Source organism: Vanellus vanellus (assembly GCF_965231255.1).
Source record: "Vanellus vanellus genome assembly, chromosome: 9".
NCBI lineage: Eukaryota > Metazoa > Chordata > Aves > Charadriiformes > Charadriidae > Vanellus > Vanellus vanellus.
The window spans coordinates 16,552,228-16,564,916 of NC_138914.1; the positions used below are offsets into that span (position 1 = coordinate 16,552,228).

The window sequence follows — 12,689 nt, forward strand, 5'->3', positions numbered from 1 at the left end:
GGAATCCACATGCTGCAGCTTTTAAATATTTGAAATATTTAAATTGTTTCCTTTCTGCTAGAGTTTAATTAACATAATGTTCTTCTGTAAAAGAGATGTTTCTTACACATACTCCTCTTTTGAAGCAGATGGCAATAACTGCTGCAAAAAGTGTATGCTGGCGAAGCAAACATTGAACCGCCCCCACCAGCCAACAAGGATAGGATATTAGTTCATTGGGCTGTCTTGCCATTTGCCATGGGAAACATATCTTGTTACAACAAGGCACAAGTTAATTTAAGCAGTCACAATAACACAGTTGCTGCACCACATCAGACAACTGAAACGAATCTTGCTGGGTATTCAAAAGGCCAGAAGTAGAGTAGATTTCATGGTTATTCTGTTTCTGGCAAATCTCTACCTGTGTCACAACTATAATTTTCACCACATCAGACTTCTCTGTCATAACCAAAGTATTACTACTAATAAATGGGAATAGGACACGGATTATAGGTTGGGGAAACTTCTGTTTACGAAATATGTGCATTCAGAGTTCTCAATATAAGGAAAAAATAGCCCCATCTACACAAAAAGCAAATCGACAGATTTAATCATATGTTTCCAAATCTGAACTCGGCATGAAGATTTAAAACAAAGTAATAACTTCTTATACCACAATTTAGAGTACATAAAACAACCTCTGCATTATTGTTGGAACTGAACCTCCCACAGTGCTTAACTTTCAGTGACCTTGTCCTACGAACATCTCTTTAATATGGCGTGTGCTAAAAATAATACAATTATAGTAGCAAAGACTTACCTAAAATAAGGGAGGCAGTTAGACATGCTTTAAGCCCTCTGTTAGAGGACACAAACTGCTGTGGGAGTTTATAAGCCCACCTCGTCAGCAAATATTAGTTAAGGAGGAAAAACAACTGAAAAAAGAAACCCCTTGAATTCATGGGCCAAAATAAAATTTTACATACCAAAGAGAATTTAAAAGTGTGAAAAAGTCTCACCATACAAGAAAACAATAACATAATAGCTAGTACCTCCTGCAGTATAATCAAAAGTCATGAAAAGGGCTATCATTGATATAAGGGATGTGTTAGTGCAAGGACAGAGCACCTCAATCAACAAGTACCTAAGGTAAATTAGTTCTTTGAAAGGGCAAAGCAGAGTATCTGCAGCTAGCAAGGCTACAACTTCTAAGGACGGTGATATTTTATAATAGCCCTTTTCCATTTACTTCTGTCTTCACTAAAATGATTCACAAGTACTATTTAAGATAGGTCTGTTTATATGTCTGTATATGTGTGCACATACATGGGTTGGGAAAGGAAATAGCAAATAAATGTATTGTGCAACAAAGGTTAGAGAAGTATTTTGCTTTAACCTGACATTCATCTAAAGTACATTACAGCTGTTCTTTCAGCTTATCTCCTTCTCCCTTTGCAAAGTCGGAGTTATTTAGTATGACTATGGCACCAGGTAATCTACATCTACAGTATGCCTCTACACTAAATCACAGGCTTTCATCCTGCATCAGGATGATGTGTCATTCATCAGGAGTGTCAAGGACAGTACGGTCTGCCATTTCTAGCAATAATCCTAGTATCCTCAAGATGAACAGTCACGTTTACTTTACCGAATGTCAGTTCTACGTTCCCCTTCACTCCTCAGCAGTATTCGCCGTTCCTTCGGGTATCTTGACTGGTGTCAGAAACAATGCAGCAAAGCATACAATAAAAACAATTATAGGTCTCTCCTGTGGGTGAGGGTGGCAGAGATCTAAACACAGACTTTCAGTAACCAAAGGGTGGCTACAGAGAAGATGGGGTTACTTTCTTCACAAAGGATGCATGGTGACAGGACAAGAGGTGATGGACACAAGATCCTTCAAGGAAAACTCTGTCTGGACGTAAGACAGAATTATTAAGGCTGAGAACGGTTACACACTGGAGTAGGTTGCACAGAGAAGTGACCGAATCTCCCTTGCTGGAAATATCCAGGTCACAGTTTGACGGGACCCTGGATAACCTCAGGCAAGACCCTGCTTTCAACAGCAGTTTGGACCTGATGATCTCACTTTTCTGTGACTACTTCCACAGCGTTGCCTATAGCATATAAATTTTGCCCTAGCAAGTGAGCTTTGTGTGATCTTTTCAAAAGCACCTAAAAGCAGAATTTGAACGCAAGAAAGCTATGTTACATATAAGAATAGGTCTGAAAGCTTTTGACTGCACAACTTCCCTCTCCATAGGACAGCTAACAGATGGAGTGATTACATGACCTTGAAAGAATCTATTATATACCAGATCTCTCATTCCTGTAAACACCTTTGTGTTCCTTCATTGTCACAAGTCATTAATGCCTTTATTGTTGCAGATGATACAGTATGAATGAGTTATAAGAAGTAACAAAGAGACAAGTCAAGGCACCATCCAAACGCATGAAGTACAATTTTAATATAATCTGCCATTTCTTCCCAATATCTTTGAAAATTAATAAATCTCTTCATTATTCTTGCTGACCATGTCAGTATGTATGCCATTGTTACGGAAGGAGCCACCAGTCCTGTGTTCCCATGCAAGAAAATCCTGTCAGCACAACTAAGAGATGTCAGATGAATAAGCCTAGAAGAGCAAACAAACGCACTGTCTAAACCATGTCATCAACCCACAGGGCTATTCGTAGTGATATTATACACTCCACTGCCTCCAGTCACAGCCCAGGATAACCAGAATCCATGTTTAGAGTCATCTGATCTTGCAAAAAAAATTGACACAGCCCAGCTAATAATCCGACAGAATTCACAAACTATACTGGATTTAAAAAGGCAGCTTTATTTTTGTGCCCTACATTTGAGGCAGATTAAATAAATTGAAAAGGCAAGGCTATCAGGTCATTATTTGTGTGTTACAGCTGTCCAGTTAGAGTTGACAGATACTCTTTGCATGGCCTGTTGACTGATTAAGAGGCAGAGTAAGTCTCCGAGTGTCATAAATGGATGGGGGAAGGGGAGGGGGGAAGACTGTGATAAAGAAAAAATCAAAGGCTGATGGAGTAACTCACTAGAAATAGTTGCACTTCTACCCAAGCCACAGATACCATCTAAAAAAAACCGCCCCACAGAAAGGAAACTGGATGGACACATTATAGATTTGAAGTGGGAATCAGAACAAAGTATTTGTTATTGTTGTAATTCAGAAAACTGGACTGAATCTTCTGCAAGGTGAAGAACAAGCGAAGCAGAATGAAAGGTGAGATATTGAAGCATTCAGATTAATAATGAAATTTTTCTGTTCTCTAAGCATTTTCTTGCCAAGTAGTGCTTATTTGAACTCTACATTAGAAGCTGTGTCTCAGTTTCTGAAGCCAACTGTTGCAGAACAATGAAATGAACTGAAAGCATTGCTTACCTTGCTCGCACGAATGCTGAATTCTTTCATGGGAATTCTACAATGTAGAATTCAGCCACTGCAGAAGATCATGTATCGTTTTGATATAAATACAATTTCATTTTCAAGTGAAAATTAATGAGTGGCTTGTGACTTAAATTGTAGTCTCAAAATAAAACTTTCATTTATACATTTGTGATATTAAATGTTATAATCATACAGTGTTATTCCTTTAATATGGTAATCCCTGTTTCTAAATAACGTTTGATCTCTGTAAGTCAATAAGCAGTATGTTCTTCAATTTTCAAAAGTTTCAAGTAATAACAAACTAAAACGTTTTTCATTTTGAAATAGTAAATAGTAAAATTGATTTGAGGTATCTGAAAAACAATGGTACAAAAGGATTTATCATTCCAACCCTCTTTAGTCAAAGCAAACCTAATTCTTCAACATCATCTCATTATTTTTTCTATATTTCATGCTGTGCGTACAAACATAGCTTTAAGTGGCACCTTGTTTTCAAAGTAAGATCACTAGCAAAATACGAAAGGTAAAAACTATAACTTTTCTCAGTTAAAACTGACCTGAACATCAGGGAGCAGACAATAATTATAAATACTAAATATTACTAAGTACTCCTGTCACCTCATTTATCTTTTTAACAGCTTCTTGACAAATGTTTGCTGATTGTGTAGAAACTTGTATCTATGGGAAGTACAGCTGGCATTCAGATAAGGGAATTAAAGCAATAAGTATAAACATAGATATTTTAAAGAACAAACCTGCAGAATCTGGATTGCTGAAAAAGTCCTGTTCACCGTGTTTATAGCTACATCTTTGAAGCTTGCTATTCTTTCGACAGCACATTAACTTGATCATTTTTAGGTAGTACAGTTAGTAAGAACACAGAAAAATAAAAGTTCTACTTGCAATTCTTCTGACATAATATGGCTCAAAGTCGTTACTACCACAGAAAGAGAAACCTTCCAATTTAATAATTTTAGAAACTCTGTTGCATTCCCTTCAAACATCACCGCTCTGCTGATGGCAAATCCTCCGGAAAACCATTTGTACTTAAGATAAAGCCATGGGAAGTACTTCATTTTAAGACCGTGGAAGCACTAACTTCATTCTGCATTATAAAAGGACTGCAATACGACCTGTAATTTACTAACGCTTTGTAAAAGAAATGAACTCTCTTTATGCTATCTACATTAATGTTTATTATGGAGCTGTATATCCTTTGCCTATATTAATGACCTGTATATTGCCAAAAGACAAACATTTTAAATTAATTTTAAATCTTCTTTCACTTGCGATACAGGCAACCGGCTTTTGGGTTTGAGTGTCATCTTGTTAATATATGCAGCTCATGGATGTCCCGACAAATGCCTATGCCATACAGCTTCAAAGACTGCAGACTGCAAGAACAGAGGATTTACTGAAATTCCTGCCCATTTGCCTCCTGAAATTCAGATACTCCAGTTGCAGAATAACCGTATTTGGAGAATCAACCAAAACGCATTCACCGGAACACCGTTGCTCAAAATCTTAGACTTGTCTAATAATTCTCTCTCAAGTTTGGCACCAGGTGCTTTCCAAAAATTGCGGTATCTACAGGTTCTAAACCTAACCAGAAATTTGATTCATTATATAGAAAACAGGACTTTCAGTTTCCTCCCACACCTAAAAGAACTGGACTTGTCATCCAACAGCATTACACGCTTGCCTGAGGCTTTTGGAAACAGCACAGGGAATATAACATTGCTGTCTGTGAAGCATAACAAACTTCAGAAAATGGAAAGAGTTCTGCTGGAGTCACTTCCAAACCTGAAAGTGGTTCTTTTCAAAGATAATCCCTGGCAATGTAATTGTAATGTCTTTGGCCTGAAACTGTGGCTGGAGAGCTTTTTATACAGAGGTAAGGAATTCTTCTCTTTACATACAATGCACATGAGAATACTCAACCAGCACCTAACTGATCTTCACTACTACGGCTTAACAATTTACCCCTACACCTTAAACCATCCCCTCAAATAAGTACACTGAAATATATTCTTATGCATAGGTCAGAACATAGGGGCTTTCATAAACACGGGTAGCAAACCGGAATTAGAGGAACTTCATACTAGCACAAAGAGAAAGACGGAAAGTGTACACACACAATCATATACATACTATGTACAGACACATTCTGGAAATACACGTGTAGTGCGTGCGTGCATATATATATATATAATGTATACTTGTGCACATACACTTGTTTTAATTCTACCACCATATTTTTGCTAGAAACCAACCTACTTTTTACAAGTTTTTCCCCGATGCAGGAGCGTAAACATCAAGACAGATATCAATACTGATTTAACTTTAGAGAACTCGGGATTCTAATTCCTCTATAAACTATCACTTAGTAGTTCTTCAATATTTTAAGACTACTTTACCTAAAAATGTATGTTACACCTTGGACCAGTTTACTCTTGCCTAGTATTGTTTCCTAATTTGTTGTTAACCAGAAGAGGTACTAAATTCATTGACAATTTCCTGACAGAAATGTGTAACGCCATCACAAAGAGAAAAGTGAATTTTATAAATAAAAGTAGTCTCATATTTTGGTCACACCTGCTTTTAAATATATTCATGAGTTACGCTGCAGAAAAGAGAATATGATTTAATTCTAAGGGAATTAAGTATAAAAGGAAATTAATTTCTTTCTCCCAGGAGGTATGTTCAGACTCCGAGAATTCAGAACAGCAGGGCAATTTGCTTTTCTCTAAATCGGGCTTTGATGTTTGCATGTGATCAAACTACTGATTACCTGTCTGTATATGGAAGCGACACGGAGCACGCTGCAACACGGCGTATGTGAAGATCGTCCATGTTGCCTGCGACTGAATGGATTGCCATGTCCAGGCATCAGAGCTCAGCTGGAAAACTGTACTGGCTGTGCAGGGGCACAATTAATACAGGAATGGTCTCTGAGCAAGGTAAAGCCACCGCCAGAAGCAACCTTTTAGAAAAGACAAAAGCCTAAACTCCTCTCAGCATTAAAATCTTAATATTTTGGACTGGTAAAATACTACATCATCCCGGGGCTTTAGTTCTATTATGCTGCAACCATTCCCTACAACAAATTTCAGCAGGGGTTCTGACTTCTCTGTGCAGAAGAATGTAATGATCCAAGATAAACATATAAGATTATCTTAATTGCTCTGCCAGCAGCATGAGTATTGTAGTTTATTTCAAAAACCAACATTGTTTAGAAATTCAGTGATGCCCTTCCATCTTTCTGAACACAGCACAGATTACCGAAATGAAGTGACACGGAACTTACAAATCCATTTTAGCAACAAGTTTTAAAGGAAGCCCAAATACTGTGTTCTCTTCCACAGTTGTATTTCCCTAAAATTTCTTGTGTGAATCACATGAAGAAAAATTAGTTACATTGCACATTAATCTTTCCCATTACTTATGTTGTAGACTTATGATAAAACAGCACTGTGGCCCCACTGATATTTCTTGCAAGTCCTAACAAAACACTGCTGGAGATGGCACACTGTCTGCATTTAAAAGTATTGACTGTTGTGTCCAATATAATTCTAAAAGATGTCAGTGTTTTTAGCTGAATACAGCTCAGGCAATTGACATTTGATGCATACTTGTAAATAATTATAGAGAATGTTTCGGTTCAGGCGGGATGCCAGTCTTCTATTCCAAGTATACATATTTGAGTTACTTAAAACCATGAAAGGATCACAGTTGCAGGATTTGGAGTTTTATCTACATTCACATTCAAACTAACACAGTGGATGTTCATCTCTGTCTTGAAATATCACCAGTATTTGTGGAGTAGTCTCCAGATGTCAGTTTGGGTCCATCTGTATTCAGTGCTTTCTCAGACAAAGGCTTTTCGGGATGAAAATTTCTATGCCTGCCTTTAGCTGAAACGTGGGTTCTTTTGGATAGAGAAGAGGAAGAAAATTCAGCTGATTTGATCAGTTAATTTTTCAAAACATGTAAAACACTGGTTTTAGCCTCGTTGACTCCTTGACACTACACCCGTAAAGTCATGGAGTATGGACTAATTAGAAACCTGAAGGCTATGCTCAGTGTGTGTTCCTCTTACATGTTGAGAAACAAGTGCATGATTTACCAGGACTGAGGCTTCCTACTTCACTTTCCGTTATACTAAAAAAGTCCTTTGGGAGAGAGCAGAAGCTGGCTCTAAGCAATCATGCAATTTACTGTTTCAGCAGGGTAATAGATCGATTAATCTTAACTCCTTTAGACCTCTGTATATTTTCTTACCATGAGCCTTGCTTCAAGAAATTGCTCAGGCATGCATACAACTCACTGAACTTTCTCTTTGCTTCATTACAGTTAGCATATGATGTCAGAACAATGACTATTTCATGGAATATTTGAATCGAGCGGGAAATCTTTACTAAGTATATTGTTTCCATTTCTCTTTATAAAAAGAAGTAATGGTATGAATTTGAATGGAGTGAATTTGCTGTTAACAGTACCTCTTTGTTTTCATCTATGACTTTTTTTATACATCTTACTTTGATATCACTGTTGTGCTTTACTTTTACATCCATAAAAGCACAGATAACTTCCCGATTAATTCCTTCTTGCAAATACTCTGCTAAAGCGTAACAATCTCACCATTGAGCTAACTGGGAAAAGATCTTAAAGATACAGTAATAAATATTTAAAAGTACGAAGTCAAAGCTGATGATAAATATACTCGGGCTTCTGACAATTTTGCATTAAGGTAATTCAGAGATCACCAGCTATTAAGACCATAAATCTTCTGGTTGGTTTTTTTCCAGGAGGAATAAGCGACGGCATTATCTGCTCAACGCCAGGGATTCGGAAGGGAAAGGACCTCCTCAAAGTTCCCTATGAGCTGTTTGGGGCATGCCCTCTTAGGACGGCTCACGTCCACCTGGCTAGCATTCACCACCATAGCTACGAGCACAGAAGTTCTCTGAAGCATTCTCATCACGGTGACCACGGGGAATACAGCCGTTCAAACTGCGAACCCAAACCAAAGCCGAGGCCTGTTAGTTTGCGTCATGCACTTGCCACTGTAGTAATAACCGGAGTTATCTGTGGAATTGTGTGTCTAATGATGTTGGCAGCTGCTGTTTATGGTTGTGCCTATGCTGCAATTACTGCGAAATACCACAAAGAACATTTGGCCCCGGTCAGACAGCACGGGACTCCTGAGGAAAAAGAGCCGTTTGATAGTTCCTTGGCTTGAGTTACTTTTGTCTTTGGTTTCTTGAAAACAAAGTCCCCGCTCCAGTTAAAAAGCTTGGAATCTAAACAGGATTGATTTAATAGAAATTACTGCTTTTTTTTGTTTCTTTTTAACTTTTTTTTTTTTTAAATGTAAATATATATATTCTTTGGAATATATATTAAGACTTTATAGAGAAGAATACGAGTTTATTTATATTTTGTGCATGAAGCCACTATTTAAAGCTGAGTGTTTGAGATACTGAAATCTTGATGTAGCCACTTTAAAGTATTCCTTTTTCCATTACTGCTGGTGGTGTAATATTAGTACAATACATGAGTTGTGGCGCAGCTACAATCAGTAGCTAACATGAGTGAGCTTTCTGCAAAGAAAAATACCAAATAACTACAAATGACTGACTATATCTCAAGATCTTAAAATAGCTGGTACGTATCCTGAAATACAATTCACAATCGGTTTTGGAACTGGCCAGTCTATAGTCACCGCCACTGGTAACTTAAACGTGGTTTAAAAACATTTCCAGATACATTTTTTCCACCTTCCAATCTGTCCTAGAAGACAGCAATTAAAAATTACATCCACTATCTAACTTCGAAACTAGGAAGTACCTTGTTAACTATGATTTTTCGTTTTTAAATTACTCAGTAGGGAAGAAAGAAGAGAGCTGAGGAAACGCTGAAGAGAGAAGAAATGCCAGACTGTTTCGAGCACAAGCACTGGAAAGAGCACATCTAGCGTATATGAAGAGACACTACCCGCTACCCTGCTGGCATACATGCCTGCTACAGACATTTCTGAAGCCTCTTATTCCCAAATCCACACACAAATGTTCCATTTTGCAAATCTCATGAATGCAGATGCAGCTGCCGCCACAGTGCTGCCCTTCAGTATGGAGGATAATATAAGTTGCATGTTTACACGTTCTCTCTCACAGAGAAAACATTCAGCTGAATTCATTCAAGGGTCCACCCTATCTTTCTGCAGCGCAGTTCTGCCACCAGAGGAAATCACAGCCAAAACCGTTTGAGCAATATAAGTTTAGAACAGAAAGAATATTTTGAATGTGCAAAAGTGTTTTTTAAATAATTATTAGAAATTAATTTCAAGCAACCAATGGAGATCAGCACCTCCACCTACCTTCTCCAAGACAAAAGAAAACACATCTAGGCTATTTGTGAAGGATGTTTAACGTGTTTTCTAAAATCTCCCCAGTGACAGGGTTACTAACGCAGAAATCAACTATGCTTATAGTCTAAGAGCTTTTCTTAGCATCTGTCCTAAACTTTGGGTGAAAATCTTGCCAGTTTATTCCACTGGGCAGAAGACTCGAGGACAACGGCTGAGTGACAGTCTGCAATAAGGGCAAAACAAAGCTGTCTTGTGGCATTCAGAGACCTCCGCTCTCTTTCCAACAGATGGATTCCAAGATGAAGTTCTGTAGCTATTCTAATAACAGCTTCAACTGAGTAATGGGCTATACGGCAGGAGTCACGTAACCCTTGCTCTTATCTACTTAGCAATAATTGCAACCTAAATATTAAAGCTCATTCCTGCATCTGCAGTTACTTTCATGTCCAGAGAAAATTAAGCATCTCTGTCTTAATCTAAATCTAGCAGACATCGAAAACAATTAATTACTGCCTGTCTTTTTTTTTTTTTTTTTTAACTGCTAAGTACTTCATATTATTATTAGGCTGTCATCATTCTTCTCTGTCCTGAACTAAATAAACCAAGCTGTTTCAAATTTTACCGAAAAGTCACATTCTCCAAACTTCTTTTTTCCTGCATTTTCTGGAACCTTTTCAGTTCTTCTACATTTTGTTTAAAATGTGGCACCCTAGATTGGGCATATTACTTCAGCTAAGACATCACTAGCACAGAATTTTTAGAATATTTATATTCAGGCTCTTTAAATTTGATCTCTTGACGATGTATCTCTGAAGCAAGTTTGCTTTTTGCTTTTTTAAATATCCAGTAAAGTTTAATGAATAATCTGTTTTCAGAGCTAAGTCATTTGAGTGCACAGATATACATTTTCTAGTCTTTTGTCCATTTATTGCAATAACATTTTACAAAGCAAGACATAGTTTTTCAGATAGAGAAGACTGAAGTAATACAGGGTAGGCTCTTATTGCCCACGGGCCAAAAAATGAATTCACAGCCACGCCAAATCAGTGCTTTTCTGTAGTGACAACCTAAAATAACCACACTTGCACTCAGACTGCAGATCCTAAGATGAAAGCTAATAAACCTCTGACCTCTGGAGAGATTTCACCCATAGTGTTTCTAATAGGCTCAGATACAGCCACGCAGCTTCCATCACAAATGCGTTCACACTTCTGATATCTTCAAGCGAAGAAAAAACAAGAACTGGATCGATATTTTCCAGTCAGGAATAACCAGAACATCTTCCTAGTCCTTAAAAAACAGTCTTATCAACAAAAAAATTAAGGCTTTTCTTACTGTAAGACAGTTTAAAAAAAAAAAAAAAAAAGGAAAAAAGGTAAAGAGGCGGCAATGAAGGGCACAACAACATTTAAAGAAACCCTTTCCAAGTCACATTTAAGATGCTTTAGGGATTTTCATGCACCCATAAGGCTGTAAATTGATATGGAGTTCTGCCAGAAAGCAAAGTATATCATATTTCCATTAGTTCACTCTGCCATGGGAGTAGAGCAAGCCAATCCATGCAAAATCTGATTTATACTTTCTACTTGCTGTTTGCTAAGGGAAGAAAAAAAAAAAAAAAAAAAAAACAAAAAAATCCCAGAGAAATTTTTCATTTAAGGTTTATAAGACTATCTATAATATTTACAAAACTCTTTGCAATTAACGAATTCCAATTATTTATGATGATAAACTAATAGCAGATATTCAACAGAGAAAAGTATTGATTCAACTGCTTAAACTGATAAATGCAAAATGATTTATTTTTCAATAGAGGAAATGGAATGTTTGACTACTGAAAAATAGAGATAAAAGGCACAATTTATTGTCCATAGCAATTATTGACTACAACAAGTGGAAGACTGGATCCAGGGATTCCCCACAGAACTGCCCTTAATTTGTAAAGCTTACCAATAGACATCTGCCACTGAGAGAAGTTGTCTGCACAGATTTATTTTTCAGATAATGGTTCCTGAGAAAGATTTGTAGTTTTCCAGCAACCTCATGAGAGGTATTATATTGAGCACCGTATTTTTTTCTAATCTCTGTAAAAAACACTCTTCCCCCCAAAGTCAACAAAATACCAGGATGCACTACTCTGCAAGGTATTTGCAAAGACAAAGTACACATACTGTTGTATCCCTGTCTTTCATGTAGACGCTCACCATACTACTTTGTTTTCAGAAAAAGAGTCTTTCTAAAATTCCAATTTAGAACAGAGATTAAAAACTACAATACACCACTGTTCTTTACAGAAAATGTCCTTAGTATCTATACTGAAAGAAACAAAGCTTAAACGGAAAAGTACTTGCTTGCCGCACGTGCCTTTCCATCCAGAGCTTGCAAAAAGTCAGTCAAAATTCAGCTTCATTATTCCCTAGTAATACAACGGCCAAATAACATCAGGATCCCTCTTCTTGAATATCAAAGTAGAACATTTAGTGGCATTATACATGGCTTATCTATCACTGACAACTTTAACCAAAAAATACCAACTGCTGCCTACTAACAACCATCTATCTTTGCTGGCCAGAAGACAAAGACACACAGACTTTAGTTAAGCATCTTGCCTACTTTTACAACTTCGATCCTTGGACTTGGCTGAAAGTGGCACGGCAATAATAATCGTAAGAGAGTCTTGGTACGTCCTGGGTTTACATTACCCGAAATGTGACCGTATGCTCCCCAGATGAGACAGGCAGCAACACCCATCATCTGGATGTGGCAGTAAGCCACAACAGGGGAGATGGAGTAGGAATTAGAAACCCATAATAAACAAACCAACGACTACATTCTGTGTAACTATCTCCAATGAAAGCTGCGGTTGCTCTCTCTTACCGATTAGAGGGATCCCCCAATGTTTTAGGGCTACA

The 12,689-nt window shown here is 37.4% G+C and overlaps 2 protein-coding genes across 2 annotated transcripts in view; one reads left to right on the top strand and one right to left on the bottom strand.

The window, feature by feature from the left end:
- The window catches only part of CACNA2D3 (calcium voltage-gated channel auxiliary subunit alpha2delta 3), a gene marked incomplete at its 5' end in the record, with an annotated part of 465,227 nt that overhangs the window by 68,483 nt on the left and 384,055 nt on the right, over window positions 1-12,689 (bottom strand). The window lies entirely within an intron of this gene.
- Window positions 1,461-8,649, top strand: LRTM1 (leucine rich repeats and transmembrane domains 1; the record flags this gene model as incomplete). The annotated part of the gene is made up of 3 exons (XM_082487895.1): window positions 1,461-1,470; window positions 4,705-5,301; window positions 8,216-8,649. The coding sequence occupies 3 exons, from the start codon at window positions 1,461-1,463 to the stop codon at window positions 8,647-8,649; spliced, it is 1,041 nt and encodes a 346-aa protein (XP_082344021.1).